General features: G+C 41.4%; 1 protein-coding gene across 1 annotated transcript in view; it reads right to left on the bottom strand.

The window, feature by feature from the left end:
• The window catches only part of LOC134392233 (dynein axonemal heavy chain 11-like), a 232,744-nt gene that overhangs the window by 191,626 nt on the left and 23,571 nt on the right, over window positions 1–17,547 (bottom strand). Inside the window, exons 10-20 of the mRNA XM_063116377.1 lie at window positions 16,632–16,715; window positions 14,159–14,317; window positions 13,943–14,065; window positions 13,124–13,246; window positions 10,985–11,209; window positions 8,372–8,463; window positions 6,704–6,830; window positions 6,457–6,606; window positions 5,757–5,990; window positions 4,115–4,246; window positions 1,141–1,301 (exon numbers count right to left, since the gene is read on the bottom strand). Coding sequence (XP_062972447.1) covers window positions 1,141–1,301; window positions 4,115–4,246; window positions 5,757–5,990; window positions 6,457–6,606; window positions 6,704–6,830; window positions 8,372–8,463; window positions 10,985–11,209; window positions 13,124–13,246; window positions 13,943–14,065; window positions 14,159–14,317; window positions 16,632–16,715 — 1,610 coding nt within the window. The remainder of the gene's footprint in view (window positions 1–1,140; window positions 1,302–4,114; window positions 4,247–5,756; window positions 5,991–6,456; window positions 6,607–6,703; window positions 6,831–8,371; window positions 8,464–10,984; window positions 11,210–13,123; window positions 13,247–13,942; window positions 14,066–14,158; window positions 14,318–16,631; window positions 16,716–17,547) is intronic.

The following is a 17,547-nucleotide window of genomic DNA, read 5'->3' as shown; positions in this document are numbered from 1 at the left end:
ATAATATAAAGGATGATCGGCCCTATCTTTTGGCAAACCAATCTTGCTCATTTCTTAGAACCCACTTTCCTGCTTGATCTTCATCCCAAGCTGTCATTAATAGGAATTCCATATTTTCATGCTGCTCAGCAGCCTGATTATTAAAGTGCTTATTCGGCGCATTAAAAAAAACACCCACCCTAATCCCCCCTTCAAAATCACATGGTTCCACACCAGGTTTGCCGTGCCTCAAATGCAGAGGAATCATCATCCCCATCATAATAGCACGGCAGCTGTGTGCCTTCCTGCAAGCCAGGGAAAGTGAGTCCCGCATCTAGCAGACACACCTCAGCTACTGTCTGCCATCTGCCTCGTTAGCCGGCAGACAGCCGCAGGAGACGGAGACAGCTGCTCCCAACAATGCAGAAAACATCAGTACTTCCTTAAAGGCTTTGGCAATGTGGATAAACAATTTCAGCGGAAAGAATATTTAAAATTGCTGCAAATTTCCCCCTCCAACTGCTATTATGCATCGCACCACAACAAAATGATTATGTTCCAGCAGAAAGGGATTTTTGTTCAGCAACGGTTCAGAGTTCTGCGCAGTTGTTGGGGCTGTTTTCTTTTACAGAATGCCAGTCAACAGGGCTTTGTCCTCGCTAAAGAGCTTTCATTTCATGCACAAATAATTAACAATGCAACTATGCAGGAAGTCCCATTGAGTTCACTGGGACCTACTCCCAGGTAAGTGGGCATAGGAGTGTAGCATAAATGATTTTCTTTCTTTCTTTTATTTTTAACTAAAACATACATTTTATTCATGTTAACAAGCTATGCTGGACCAATTGAGCACTTCTTCTGCAGATCCTATTTCCAATATTAGAAATGTCCAAGTAAATCCTTTATTTTAAGAAAGAATACTAGCATATTTTTTTAAAATTGCAATAATTCCCCTCACCACTCCTAATATTCAGGTTGTTTATCAGACTGCTGAATCTCACTATTTTATCCATATATTAAAACATGTCTTATTTTCATGGACAAATGATGAGGCAAGCCAAAACCCAGAGGAACCATTGAGTGAATAAACAGTAGAGCTCTGTCGTCTTCGTCTTTTAGAACTGCCCCCTTCAATAATATCAGATATGGTATAGTCCTCACCTGTCAGTAAGAGGTGTAATTACCAGCCTAGGACTGTTCCCAAGATATTCATAAGCATATTGAAACTGAGCATCACAAATGTTGACAAAACACTCGCTTTGGTCTTCATCCCATCTGTGGCGCAACTGTGATAGCCAGGGAAAGGCCTGTCCATTAGAAACCTCAAATGTAAAAAGAAAGAAGCGAAAGACTTATCTTTGCTATTCTCTCATTGCAAGGAGGTGGAAATGCCAAGTTTTTAAAATTAAGTCTACCTTCCACCAACCCCAGTCTGTTGCAGGGATAGACAAAACTGTCAATCTGGGTTTTTCCTCAGTTTCTCCTTAAGTTCGGTTCATCTTGAACTTTGAGATGTTTTTGTGGTTGGCCACTGTGTGAATAGAATACAGGACTAGCTAGGCCTTTGATTAAGGGGGAATCCGCACGTCGTTCTGAGATTGCTTCTAAGCGACCCCAGTGTGGCATGAAAGCGAGCGTGTAACTTGCCTTTTGAAGAGCCGACGAAGAGACGTCCTTCCCGCCGCCGCCGCCACCCGCAGACCTCCTTGCCGACCGGCGAGGAGAGCTCAGCTGAAGAAGGCGGGGTTGAGAGCGGAAGAAGCTCTCCACCCCGTCTTCTTCCCCCGAGCTCTCCGTCCCAGCCGGCGAGGAGGGAGTTGGGTGGCGGCGGCGGGGGCGGCGGGAAGGACGTCTCTTCATCGGCTCTTCAAAAGGCAAGTTACACGCTCTCTTTCACACCACACTGGGGTCGCTTAGAAGCGATCTCAGAATGACGTGCGGATTCCCCCCTGATCCAGCAGAGCTCTTCTCATAAGGCTGCAATCTAGACAACCCTTTACGTTTTTTTCTCTTCACAACAGCTTCAGGTGCTGTCTGATTGTAATCTGCTTTTGAAACTCCCCTGAATGTCAGAAGCAGCTTATCAAGTGGGAGGCAGGACTATTATAAAAGGAGAAAGATGGGGAAAGACTGCAGACATAGAACTCCTGTTGCGCACATAGAACTTACTGTATGGAACCCTCTGGCTGATATATAGGGAAACTTCTTGACCTCATACTCAGCAGCCAAGACAAAGGCAATTTATTTATTTATTGCATTCTTTGCATACATTTATTGGATACAGTTAATCAGTGTACTTCATATAACAGCAGCCAGTTGGGAATAGCACTGATAAAAGTTCAGGTACCTCTCTTGCCAATCATCTCTAATATATCAAATACCATTTCTGCACAGGAATAATCTTCTTCTTTTAATTCTATGGAAAACTCTTATCCTTTTCTAAAAGCCAAACTACACAGAATGTTTATTCAATTCTGCAAGAGCCAACTGATTTGGCTCCTTGCAGAGCTACAAACTAAACTGCTAAACCCAATTTGAGTCCTATGAAAGTGAACAAAGACTGTGGTGGAGGCCCAGTTTGTACACTTCCAAACTCTATGGTTCCCTCTACAGCAGATTTAGAATTCCACACAAACTCCTTCCGTGAGTTCTGTTATCTGGTTCTCCTTTTATAATTCCTTGTTCCTTGGCCAAGGAAATCCAACTCCAATCCCTAGATGTTGTTGGACTACAACTGCCATAATCACCAGCCAATGTGGCCAATGGTCCGGGATGATGGGGGGTTGTAGTTCAACAGAATCTGGTGATCTAAAATTGGGAGAGGCAGGCCTAGAACAATTCATGAGTTAATATGCAGTTTATGAAGCCACTTCACTGAGGGGTGAAGTCCAAATTATTCTATAGAGACATCACATCAGGCTGCTGCTCCTGTAGCTCCTTGAGTCACAACTCTTCTAGATCTGTGACAGATTTGGTACAGCTTCATAGTATTGACCTTGCCAAAAATTAAGTACCCCAAAATTTAACTGTATTCATCTACTTTATATTGAGCCAGATGGTTGATCTTCCAAATCTAGTACTAACTTCTCCAATTGATACAAAGGTCCCAGGTCAAGATAATTCCAAGTTCCTAGCTCTGTTTCTTGAGAACTTTTTAACTGGAGATACCATGGATGACATGAGCAGTTGACATCATTGGGCAACTGCAAGGACCCACACCCCAGCAGGGGACCAATGTTGATTCCCCAGTGCCCCCTAGCTCTCCTCCTGCTGTTGCTGCCTTTCAACCTGTCCTCTCCAAGCATGCAAGTAGTAACAAGAGCAAGGAGTAGGAGCAGCAACCTCCTACTGCCTTGTTTTCTCCTTCTTGAGCGGTGATGTGGATTGGGCCCAGAGTGAGATGGCAGTTGAGTTGAATTTAGTGGTCCAGGTCAGGCTGTATGGCATGCACAGTTCTGTCCTCCAACAGAGGGGAGCAGGTGGAGCCTTCATGAGGAACCGCTGAAACGATGCTCCCTCTGCCCCCATCCATTTGCCACCTGAGGCAGTGCTTCACGGTAGGGCCGTCCCTGCTTCTGCATACAGAGTGGCAGGAGAACAACTGCTGAGCTACAGGTACACATAATGGACTCATCTTTACAATGAGACCTGGGAAGAATTATCAAGTTATCCTTACATCCTTCCCTGGAAAAAAGAAAACTATTAATATACCAAAATAATAATAAAATAAACAGAAGTACTCTGCAAAATTACTATACAGTTATAGTATTTTGTACAATTTAAATTGCAAAGCCAGCTGTAGTAATTGCACATTTTCATAGCAGCATCTAACAGGTCTGGGACAGATCATTGAGAATCTGCTGTCACTTTATAGCATACATTTTTAATAGACACTTTAAACATTTGGACAAACACACATGCATATATCTATATATATTTAAATACCATTTTTTTAAACTGGTAAATGTAATTATCTACAGTCTGAAGCCAAAGAAAAAAGACAGAAATTGACTGAATCAAAATATTCTGTCATCATTATACATAAGCAACCCGAATATCTTTTCCAACAAATGAAATTATTCTTTATTTTATGCTTTTAAAAATGCATTAGGGTAATTGCTCTGCAACAAATTACCTTCTGTGCTATAAGCTTGGCTACAACATCTCTAGCATGTACATCAATTGTGCACATTGTCATGATCTTCTGACGATCTCCAGGGGTGAGTTCCCCTAACAGCATGTTTATAAGGGCGTTCAGTTGAGCAATCTGCAAAATAATTATATTTCAATGGAGATATTACACTGTGAAGGGAAAACCCTATTATATGTCAAGTGCTAAATGGAGCAGCTCTGGTAGCAAGGCATACTTATTGGTGCTTTTAATCAACGCAAATAACTTTTGCAAACTAATAATGGTATTGTTTTCTCATAATTGCAATTTGCTTCCTTAATAACAAAGATACACTTTTCAGCTAGTGGCCATCACTTTACTTCAATGTGAATGAAATACTGGTGTACAGGTTCATTTGTACTGTATTTGCTTTAGCGTTCAATGTGATGAAATTATTAAGAGTTTCAAATGGAACACATCTAATACACAGAACAAAAAGAAACACATAATAGCCAAATAGTGCTTTGTTGTTTAAATGCCTTTAGCAAAGAAACACACACACACACACACACACACACATACACATGATGCTCAGCCATTCTGGTGCATTAAATCTAGTTTATGAGAGAAGAAAAGAACATTCAAACTGGCCTAATGTTGATCTTGAATTTTGGATTTCGATACAACAAGCACTAGGGTGGGGACATTTATGCATCACCCAAAAAAGAGGAAGAAAGAGGCCACCAATTTGCATATGGTAATATATATATGGTGTGTGTGTGTGTGTGTGTGTGTGTGTGTGTGTGTGTGTGTGTGTGAATTTAGAAATAATTACTAAAATTAAAATAAGATACAATTCATCTCACCATATTGGGGAAGATGGTGACCACAACAACACATGACCGGTGTACCTGCTCAGTCTGCTGTCACCAGTGCTCACTGGTGATGGGCCCCTTCCAGGCTCTCCTTTCTTAGGGTTCTTTGATGGTCCGGACAGACCATCAAATAGAAGACACCTTGAAATAGAGGATTGTCCTCTGACAGCTCTTCAAATAGAGGACTGTCCTCTATAAAGTTGGACACCAGCTACCCTAAACAAGCACTGATGGCAATTAAAAATCCAAGTGCCCGAAAATATTAAAAATAAAAACCTCAGGTTGCTACTGAATTTTTTTTAAAAAAACAACACATTGGGAATTTGTAAGAAGACTTGGCAGGCTGGCTGAAAGGAAATCAGCATGGCAATTGGGTGGACCCTCACCAAAGTGGTGAGGCTCCTCCCTGTGCCTTGATCCCAATCAGCCTGCCCAGAATCATGGCAAAGCAGCATCCAAGGACTTTATATAGACTGTGACCATTTTGGTAGGGGAGCAGCAAGGGCCATGTTGCGAAAGCCAAAATAGGTGCACATGCCTCTCGGCCAGGGGTGAGAAACTTGCATCCCCCCAGACGTTGCTGGGCTCCAACTCCCATAAGTCCTAGTCAGCATAGTCCCACTCAGCCTCGAATCATGTGCACCCATTGCAGCTTTTGCAGCATGGGTTGGGCACTTCCTGGTCTAGTCTGACCTCCCCAAAAAAGAAGAAGAAACCATCCAGCAAACCTGAATTATTACTGAATCGGAACTGATGAAAGATGCCACTCCTAGTAGCACTTTCCCGCTTACCTGTTTGCGGTTGTAGTCTTTCAGAGCTGTTTCAAAGCCTTCCTCGAGCCGCTCAAAAGCAATCCTAACATCTGCAGCCCACCAGATTTGACTGCTGGTCAAAGCCACTTGGGCCGGGTAATCAAACAGCCATTGGTCTCGTGGCTTATCCTCGTAGGCCCCCACAGCGTCCATGATTTTCTGTTTCACTGTCATGTGCATGGTTTCTTCTAATCGACTTAACCAGCATTCTGCCTACAGCAAATAGCAAGGCACATAGATATTATGGCCTTAAGTAACAGGAGGAATCCAACTTCTGCTGCTTCATGTATAAAACCCCAAGGGAGACCAAGAAAAACATCCATGCAGTTCAGGGCTGGTGTAAAGGGTAGGTATGGTTGGGAACCTGCCAAGGGCCATACCCCATTAAGGGCCCACTTACAAGAGCCCGCTGGAGTTGTTCCTCCTCTTCACCATAGCAAACTGCTTGTTCACCTGCATCTCCGACCCAGACAACAGTAGTGGTAAGGAGGAGGAGGAGGAGCAGTTGCCATTGCCTACTTGCTGACTGGCTCTCGTCCTGTCAAGCATGCAAATAGTAGCAATGGTGAGGAACAGGATGAGTATGGTGGCAATGGTGGTGAGAAGGCTGTCTAAAATTACCTAGCTGCACCACTGTTGATGCCCATATCCCAACTTGCCCTCCTGCCACTGGATTTACCTGTCCCTCACAGGAACAGCGCTCAGAGAATACCACGAATTCTCCTTCTCTGCTATACATTCCGATGGCCTGTTGTGCTTCCCTATTTTCGTCCTCCTCAAATTTGAGGTCAGCCACATTGTCAAAGAGCTTCATCAAGTGCCTGGTAATCTGTTGATACAAATGCCAACATTTATCATGTCATAGCTTGAGTTCAGCATCACCAAGAATTAGTGAAGCCGTCTAGCTGGACAAAAGAAAAGTTTACCTGCTTAGGGCGAGTTCCTTTGGAGATGATTTCTAATAGATCCACAGCTGAGACAAAGTAGAATCTTGGAAAAGTGAGCCTCTTGGCATCTAAATAGTCAGCCAAGGATTTCTCACAAACTGTGAGCCTGTGAACATAAATCCCAGAACTGTGAAATAATTTTTAAGGCAGAATTAGAATTGTTACTAAAAAGAAGGGAACAAAGCTGTCCCCAGAGTCAAATGAGAGTCTTGGCTTGCCTGAGGTGAAGAACAAGATGGCGGCCCCTCCTATTCCATGAAGTAAAGCTGGCTGGTCTAACAGTTGAATTTCACTTCAATACTGGGGGTGGGACAGCATCCTCCCAAACACTTCAACGCAGCAGGGTGACCCAGGGGGTGTAGGCAGGCTGTGTGACACACAGCTCTGTCCTCCCAACACCATGCTGCCACCTCCCAACATTAGCCTACCTCACTCTGCCTAATGGTAGGGTTCTCCCAGTGCCCCTTCCTCTGCAGATATAGACAAGCATCTTGAGAACATAGTAAGACATAAGGAACAATAAAATCACAACAAAAGCCATTATCATTCTCTTTGCTTAGAATGCCTTCACACATTAAATACGTGAATGCCTTAGAACGACTATAGTCGGAATTCTAAATGAACTTACTAAGGAAGATGCATCATTAACTCGCGACTTATTCCATGCATCAGATTGCACAGGAAAGAGACTTTGCTTCAACATGTCTACGAAATATCAAGCTCTAATCGCTGTATCTACTTTCTGTTTCGTCACAGAATTGATATCTGAGCTCTACACAGAAAGCTTTCCTTTTCCTGCTTTTCTGCTAGATAACCGATAGGTGGTGCTATGCTATAGCAGGATATTGCAATTACATAGGTAGGAAAATATGTTTTCTTTCGCTTTCAGAATTAATAGCCCATTTTCCCTGCTCTAAAAAACACTGTTCTTAAAAAATAGAGGTGAAACTGGAGGATCATGACATTGTCTAAATAACCCACAAGGAAGTGTGTGTAGGGAATCATGAGGGCATAATAAATGCCTCATGTAGAAAAACACATCCCTCATATTTTATAGAAAAGAAAGAAAAGGATAGTGGGAGGTAGTGGGGCGGGGGATGGAAGCAACCAGCTGGCCTGTTCTTTAGCCATACCCAAGGAAGGGGTGGGCAAGTTAAGGTGCAAGCCATATCTGGAAACAAGTCCCATTGAGTTCAATGGGACTTACTTCTGAGTAGACAAGCCTAGGATTATACTGTAAGTTTATTTCTGGCCTGTGTCACTTTTGTATGTATATCCCCAATTCCAACCTGATTTCCCCCCAACCCCCAAAAATCTTTGCAAATTCACATTTAAATACATGCTTGATAAATATGTATTTTGAAATATACTTTCTTGCAAAATACACATTTCTAAACGAACTTTCCTCTAAAAATACACTTTTTAAAATGTATTTTATATGTTTAAACTACTGGGAACTAGGTTGCAACATGGATGCAATTAAGGATGGAATTAAGTTCTGAACCACACTTTAGTCTGAGAGGTGCTGTTCAGGTCAGTTTGAATGGGAATTCAGAAAGATCAAGTCCTTCAAGCATCTTTAAGCAGATATCACACTGACAGCACTGGCCACTTAAATGTGGGAGCTTAGATCCACTTAAGTCAAACCTTTGTTGAAGAACTTCCAATTTTTCAAGCAATCCCATCTCATTTGTTACTTCAATCACTTTTTTTGTCTTCACCACCACCGCCATAAGTTCCTGAGCATCCAAGAGGAGAAAAAAAAAGAAATAATAACAATAACAATAACAATAATAATAATAATAATAATGAGTTTCTTTCTTTCTTTTATAATCAGTATTGTATCTGGATGTGGAATAAGTTCAAATCTCTGCTCTGCCACAAAATGAAATTTAGGCAGTGTTGGATACGTTGTTGGGAAATCTGTAATAATTACTCACTTCATGTGGTTAATGTGAGAAATCACATAAAGGGTGGGATCCAGACTCAAAGCTATACACACTTATCTAAAAGTAAGCCCCATTGAACTCAGTGGGATGTACTTCTGAATACTGATGCATAGAATTGCATTGTAAGTTAGTTGCTATTAGCCCCCTTGAAATCAATGGGACTTGAGAGTCGGCTAATCAAATGGACTTTCACTGCTCCAGCCCCACTCTCATTGCTCTATCATCCACCTGTTTCAACTTCCCTCTTATTTTTTGCCCACTGTACAAGGTGCCCAGCCAAAGAAATGCTAAATTGCTAAACTTTATACAACAAAGCCAGAGCAAAGGGAGGGGGGGACTAATACATACTAATACATAATTAGTTATATGTATTTTATGGTGTTTGCATTTGTGTTGTACCCCGCCTTGATCCAAGAGGGAGAGGCGGGTAACCATTATTATTATTATTATTATTATTATTATTATTATTATTATTACCTCATCCTCCCTGCTTTGTCTCTGGCTCCACTCTATCTTATCTCAACATCCTATGCATCATCATTAGTTTATTTGTGCAGTGTAAACAGTTTGCACAATCGTTTATTAAAAGGGTTTGATCTGTTTGGCTTAAACTGGAGAACATGTATTATGTGTATTTTGCTTGTTTTTGTGGTTTTTAAACTTTGTATATTTATCTTATGTGAACCGCCCAGAGAGCTTCAACTATGGGGCGGTATACAAATAATAATAATAATAATAATAATAATAATAATAATAATAATAATAAGGTGCCCACGTCCATCAGAATGTCCATCAACTACAAAACCAGTGAACTGGAGGGGGAAGGAAAAGGGGTGAGATGGGGTGGTGATACCTGGAAGCATGAACCGGCGCAGGTGAAAAGGTAAACAAGGTGAAATAGTGCAACAACGCATGCACGTGAAAGTGACCAGTACCTGATGCACTAATGAAATGAAAGTGGAAATCATGGATGCATACCAGGAAAAAAAGTAGGTGTGATGGAGCTCTAAATGTGCATTCTTGACAGTTTGGGTTTTGTTCTATAGAGTCCTGGGTTTCTGATGCTGTAGCAGTCCTTTAATGTCGTTCTAATCTAGACAGACAACAGCTTCAACTGTGTTGGCAGCCTAGCCCCCATTTTGCATCTTTGACAATGCATGTGTGAGGGAGGGTTGTGTCTAAACCCCAGGAAACAGGTATGCCAAAATATCCTCCTTTCTTTACTGATCATCAATCAGGAATCTTTTTTTGTAAATAAATAGATAAATTAATAAATAAATCTTTGCTCTTGTTTCCATTTAACAACAGCAAAAAGGCTCTTTCCCTTGATAAGGGAATGCTTATCAAATTTGCAGATGACACAAAATTGGGTGGGATAGCGAATACCCTGGAAGACAGAAACAAACTTCAAAGTGATCTTGATAGGCTGGAGTGCTGGGCTGAAAACAACAGAATGAAATTTAATAGGGATAAATGCCAAGTTCTACATTTAGGAAATAGAAACCAAAGGCACAGTTACAAGATGGGGGATACTTGGCTCAGCAATACTACAAACGAGAAGGATCTTGGAATTGTTGTAGATCGCAAGCTGAATATGAGCCAACAGTGCGATATGGCTGCAAGAAAGGCAAATGCTATTTTGGGCTGCATTAATAGAAGTATAGCTTCCAAATCACGGGAGGTACTGGTTCCTCTCTATTCAGCCCTGGTTAGGCCTCATCTAGAGTATTGCGTCCAGTTCTGGGCTCCACAATTCAAGAAGGACGCAGACAAGCTGGAGCGTGTTCAGAGGAGGGCAACCAGGATGATCAGGGGTCTGGAAACGAAGCCCTATGAAGAGAGACTGAAATAACTGGGCATGTTTAGCCTGGAGAAGAGAAGATTGAGGGGAGACATGATAGCACTCTTCAAATACTTAAAAGGTTGTCACACAGAGGAGGGCCAGGATCTCTTCTCAATCCTCCCAGAGTGCAGGACACGGAATAACGGGCTCAAGTTAAAGAAAGCCAGATTCCAGCTGGACATCAGGAAAAACTTCCTGACTATTAGAGCAGTACGACAATGGAATCAGTTACTTAGGGAGGTTGTGGGCTCTCCCACACTAGAGGCCTTCAAGAGGCAGCTGGACAACCATCTGTCAGGGATGCTTTAGGGTGGATTCCTGCATTGAGCAGGGGGTTGGACTCGATGGCCTTGTAGGCGCCTTCCAACTCTGCTATTCTATGATTCTATGATATGTGTTCCTTCCCCCCCCCCTCTCAATCTCTCCTATCGTTAAGGAAGGAAGGAAGACTGGGAGTCTTGCTCATACCTTAAAATCTCGATCAATCCCTTCAAATCTTCTAGCATCTTCTGAAAGCTGATTCCGTATGTCCTCAGAATTGGTGAAGATACTCTGGAGGTGGGCCCAGGTTTGCTGCACTTCCAGCCACATCGAAATAACCATATCTGCCACCATTAACCTTTTCTGCCAGCTGCTGACCTCGACCAAAAAATACTCCACATATTTACTCATCAGGACGTTTTGAAGCTGAACCTGCAATAATATTGAAACAAGGCCATATAGTAATTACATGCATGTTCATTTTAAGAAGTAATATGATTATTAACAACTGGGACCTGCAACAGAGTGCTCTTGTTCAGTGTTCCAATGAGCCAGCCATACCCCATCCACAATACTCCATTCCTCCTTGCGCCTAACTTTCTAGCTCTCTCCTAACAGTCAATCAGTATTCAATGGCCACTGAGCACGCTCAGTCTTGATTTAGCACTTGTGTGTGTGTGTGTGTGTGTGTGTGTGTGTGTGTGTGTGTGTGAGTCCTCTTAGGCTTTCTTCTAAAAACAGCAACAACTTGGGGGCGTGACCAAACCCATTGATACCTCCCTCTGGTGTGTGGTGGTGCCATTTTGGCTACATAAACATCAGCACTCATGCCTGGACATTAGAAATAAAGGAATAACATTCATATTTTACTATATCTGAAGCATATGCTCTAAGCATGCAATCTGCATAACTGAAAGGCTTGCTGTAGACAACTGTTTATGTTGAACGAAACCTGGCAATAATTTGCCATAGGGTATAGTGACTTGTCATTTAATTAATGTCAGTTTTCTCATACTCTGACATGGTTTCTGTAATTTCCTCATAGTGAGAACCACATAAAACCTAGTTAAGCTCATGAAATAACTCTGTATGTTAATCTTATATCAATTTCTGCTGCGTGGTTTTATCCTGGTTGTGCTTTTTATACTGTATTTTGTAATTGTGCTTTTAACCTGTTGGTTGTTTTATTGTGGTTTTAATTTTTGTGAACCGCCCAGAGAGCTTCAGCTATTGGGCGGTATAAAAATGTAATAAATAAATAAATAAATAAATAAATAAATAAATAAATAAAATAAAGCACCCAGTACATAATTCACTTCAATCAGAGTACATCATAGCTGTAGTTTTTAATAGCCCCCCCCCCAAATCAATTTATCTATAGAGGAAGTTCAGCCAGGCTGAAATATCCTCAAATTATTGCCAGAGTCTTTTTACCTATAACCATTGCTTTCAGCAAGCACAGATTGTCTAACAATTCAGCCCTGTACCAGAACAATAGTTTTTTTTTGTAAAATGCAGATTGATCCTTCAAATAACCTGCTTTTAAACTGTCCAAAGTTTTAAAGGTCGAAACCAACCTAGAAACGAATGGGCAGCCAATATAAGCGGTACAGTATCAGGGTTAATATGTTGTCTAGCTCTCCATGCATGCACACAAGCATTCTAGTGGCTGCATTACGTACCAGGCCTGAGAGATAGATGTACATGTAGTGTCAAATGTAGCATCATGCTCTCTTGCAGAAACTGTGCATTTGTAAAAACCCACTGCATATTTTCTCCCCCCCCTTTTTTTTTTAAAAAAAACCTTCATAAATATTCAGAACTGTGGTTTAAGCTTGGAAATCAGGAGGGCTGTAATGTAGATTAAAAACAACTTTATATTTAATTTAATAAAACTATTCACATTCTTTTGTAAATATCCTAAAAAGTATATGGAAATTTTGGGAGGCATTGTTCCCATTTAATATAAACTCTCAAGGGATTCTTCCAATGACTTACAATCGCGTTAATATATTTCGTCTTTAGAACTGCAGTCGTTCTTGAAATGCTGAGGGCAGCAGTACACTGTAAAACTAATCTCTTGTTCATTCAAAATAAAATGCTTATTGTATGAAACCATAACAGATTCTGCACTTTCTATTCAACGTAATAGCTCCAATGTTTCTGGGAAATAAAGGCGAGAATCTAAGGGATGCAAGAGGACATGCACAGGGTTCTTTTATCCTGGCCTTGATGAACTTAGCAACAATCCATTGCTAATGACAAAATGCTTTAAGACTTGGATGAATGTCTAATTAGATAGCAAACATAGATAATGCCTTGAAAATCCTGAACACGCGTCATTACCTGATTGTCTTCTAGCGTTTCGATGAGGTTTTTGTCAGATTTCAACAATGGTGTGCCCGTGCTGTGATGTTGTTCATATGAGAAATCCATAACACTCCATGTCTGATTGAGCTCCATGAGTGCCTGGGGGAGGGAAAGGGGGGGACAAAAAATCAGAAGGATCCAGTTGTTTTTTGACAAGTGCAGTCCTGATTCTCTTAACATTAAGCTCACCGTTCGAGTGACTATAATGGCAATAGGACTGTAGACGATTTCTTATAAAAGCCATGGTGGCGTGTGTAGGTGTGTGTGGGCCAGTGTCGTAGTGGAAAATTCTGTACTGCAGGGGCTCATCACAACAGTCCCTATGGCCATGCCCACAAGGAGAGTCCAACAATGTTTTGGTCTATATAAACAAAACGGCAGTTCCCATTTCCACCAGATGTAGGTCTTTTGTAAAGCTAAAGGGATTTAATTACCCATTCAAAGAACAAGCTACCCCAAAATACTTTGCTTTACAACAAGGATAGCTCACAACAATAGACAGTTGCTGGGAAAATCCATTTCCCCAAAGCTACTGAGAAGATTGCCGGTAAGCTCAGAGGGAACAGAGAAGCTTGAGGGATGTGGCAGATGACATAATCATCCCTTCTCATCAAGACGTCCCAGATCTTTGAACCTGGCTCTGGGACAGTATATATGGGGGCTACATGCCAGATGTAAGGGGTAGCCTCACCCGCTTTGGGCTATGGCCCTGCCTGCTACCCTCTGATGTGCTTGCACAGAGCCAATGCGCCCCTCGGGCTGAAAAAAGGTCCCCAACTATGGACTACATCCTACCTTTTCTATTGTCATTTCTTTCACAGCTTTATCCACAATGCTTTTAACTTCATCCTCCACCCTGTGGAGCTGAAGAGCTAAAAGGTCTCCCAGTGTTGTGTCTTCGTTCATGACAAAACATACCTAGGCATTGAAAAGAAAACAAGTCACTTGCACCACAATATTTGATCACCCTACCTGTGTAAAGCCCTCATATGCAAAGCCCAAAAGTGATACCCCTGTTGCAATCATAAGTTGCTGCCAGTGCCTTTTCCGAACTGCGATGTTCTGGAGTTCATTCACAGCCCTTAAGAAGGTTAACAGATTCTTCACAGTTGATTCTAATCCCACATATACATCCCAAGCCCGTATTTCTTTATCCAGAATCTTCATATCCTATATAGGATAGAAACCATGAAAAGAAAGGAAGAAAAGCAGTATTGTCTGGTAGCTGTGAAATACAACATTGCTTTTAAAAAAAATAACGTTCACGCTTTCAGGAGGCCAGATCTCATCACTCAGAGCTACGTCATTCTTAACACTTCAGTTGGGAAGGTATTGAACAATGAAGATTACTGCAACTGAAAATCAGCATTTCTGACTAGGCTCACTCAGTTGACCAAAACAGGGGAAACAGGGAAGGGATGGGGAGGGATGAGAGAGAGGAACCCACAATGGAATCAATTGAGCTTGGATTTGTATGATTCCAACATGGATTCCACAGTGGACAGCTTTTCCCAAGTCACATGGATTCTATGACCTTGCGGACCTTTTTTTTTTTTTTTTTTTTACTTTCTGGAATTTTACGCAAATTTAGTCATGAAAAAATACATAAAATAAAAACTACTGTCCATAAATGCACACTTATCCCAAAGGCTAAAGCATGAAAATGTGCATTTTGGTGGAATTTGCACATCTGCACAAGTGTGAATTTGCGCAAAATTGGGAAATGGGGAAAAAAGCAGTTCTGTCAATGAGTGGGCAATGGAATGAAAGGCACCTGTCAATCCATGAAAGGCAGATAGAACAGTTTTACAAAATCCTTACATCCCTAGGAAGGGGCAAAATCACACCTACAGATCTCTCCACTACCCTGCAGGCTTCATTTTACTCTTCTGCACGAAACCTGCATGCACAAACGTTATACATATATAGGCTTTGTCCATGCAATGTGATCCTTGCAATAGTGCAGGAACATATCAATGCAGGGACAAAATTTACATATCCACAACTTCCTAATGCATTGGCTACATGCATTGGCTGCATTGGTCAGATCATTGCATGGGAGCGAAAACAGGGCCAGCAGGCACAATCCTGACCCCCACCATGCATTGAATTTCTCCTGTTTTGTTGACTGAACAGAACTTAGGAAAATGGCCAGATATATTTGCCTACCATTCTTGGACTTATTTGCCATAGCTGTAGGCTGCTGTAATTGAGTCAGTTTATGTCCTCAAGCACAGAGGTTTCAGCTGGAGAGTATAAGTGTTTATTAACATTTCTCAGCCTTTTTTGCAGCAACTCTGAACACAGCAACAAAAACTATTAACAGCCAGAAGTTCTGCTCTATACTATAAAGCAACCAGGTGCCTGGATTACAACTCCCAGCATTCCTAACCATTAGTATGCTGGCTGCGGATGATGGAAGCTGAAATCCAAAACATGAAGAGGGCAGCAGGTTGGAAAATGCTTCTATGACCCAGTATTGTACTTTTCCACATAAGGCTTTTAACCCGCCACTTTATCAAGACAGAAGTTTCCAGATTCTTAGCAGGATTAAGATCAGCTCCTTTATACATGAATTTTTCTGGGTTTTTTCTTTCTATTCCTTTCCTTATGTTCCATTACACAAGCACCAGGTGGTGCTGTGGTATAGCAGAATTGCACAATTGCACGAGGCTTTATCCCGCCATTCACCAACAATACCAGATTTTCTTTGTTAAAAAGAACAACAACACCTTGCTAAAATGGTTGCAAAGGACAGGAGAGGCCCTAGAGGATGATGACCTGAAAACCTGCAGACTATCATAAGTTTGCAAACCTGAAAACTACCACACACAATAAATTTGGGTGACCATATGAAAAGGAGGACAGGGCTGCTGTATCTTTAACAGTTGCATAGAAATGGGAATTTCAGCAGGTGTCATTTGTATATATGGAGAACCTGGTGAAATCCCCTCTTCATCACAACAGTTAAAGCTGCAGGTGCCCTGCCCTCTTTTAAATCTGGTCACTCTAGTATAGCTCCTGCAGCTTTAACTGTTGTGATGAAGAGGGGATTTCACCAGGTTCTCCATATATACAAATGACTCCTGCTGAAATTCTCATTTCTATGCAACTGTTAAAGATACAGCAGCCCTGTCCTCCTTTTCATATGGTCACCCTACAATAAATGCCTTGTGTAGAAAGGCTTGTAGGATTTTTAAATGGGTTTTAACTTGAGGGCATGCTTCTTTTACAATCTCTGGTCCTTATGGAAGTCAGTTCCCTGGATTCTGTTGTTGGGGAGTAATTACTGTTAAACCAATATAAGTAAGTATAGCTGAAAGCCTTTCTTACCAGGTACTAGATACCACTTCAGTTACAGAAGCAATCATCACTGTGTGCATTAATGCATGCAAAAGTTGGTTTGCCAGATCAGTTTGCCAGTTCGATAAATACAGTGCATATTGCATATACATACAATATAAGAATGGAAGGGAATTATCACCTTTGCAAATCTTCGAAGGTCCACAGCCATTTGTTCCACATTTATTTGTTTCCATGGAGTTTTCATCCAGTCTTTAATGCTCATCTGGGGAGGAAAAATCCCATAAGCCTTTTTGTGACATCTTAAGATGCAAAGAGAGTTTTTGAACTCAAGTGTAGGTTCTGTGTATAAATATGTATAATGTACGAAGTCTACAAAATGGATTTCAAAATCTGAAACCTACTGAGGCTGAAATCTAATCTAAGGGGATGCTACTTATTCTTCATTCTACGTGCTAGAAAATCTTGCACACATTTTCGAGGAGAAAACACTGAGCAGATTCATATTTCAAACGCCTTGCATTTCCAAACATAGAATTTTTCTGACATTCAACAGGGTGCCCTCTCATTAAAAGCTGGGGGCGGTGGCAGTGGAGAGGAGGTTGACATTTTAATCATTTTGTAGATAGCCCCCCCCCTCCCCAATTCCTCCATCTGACTTAACTGTCATCACTCATACTTAGTTAAGAAAAGGAAATGCAAAATCAAAAAGGATTGATGAAGTTCTATCTGTCCATTTCCTTGATTTGTATTAAATGTAACACCAGGGTGCCATTTCAGGTTTCAGTAAAAGGGCAAGATTCACAGTAAAGTTCAAAGGAATGTTTTCAGATATATTTGAGATTAAGGGAGCAAGTTGGCTCGGGAACTCTGGAGTTGTAGAACATTTTTCTGTCTAAACATGCATAGGACTGCACTCTAAATTGCAAAAACAAGGCAGTGTATTTCAAGAACATTTTGTTATGATGACAGTTTAGTATTTCCTAATAATCAGAGATATTGGATTGTATCCAACTTTGGCTGTCTGCCAGTGGATCGGAAACTGCTGGAGGAACAGATTTTTCTCCCTCCTGAAGCCACTTGCACCCACCCCAGAA

The sequence above is a fragment of the Elgaria multicarinata genome, chromosome 2, assembly GCF_023053635.1.
Source record: "Elgaria multicarinata webbii isolate HBS135686 ecotype San Diego chromosome 2, rElgMul1.1.pri, whole genome shotgun sequence".
Taxonomy (NCBI): Eukaryota; Metazoa; Chordata; class Lepidosauria; order Squamata; family Anguidae; genus Elgaria; species Elgaria multicarinata.
The sequence above is the reverse complement of the archived record's forward strand: the minus strand, read 5'-3'. Positions and strand labels throughout refer to the sequence as shown.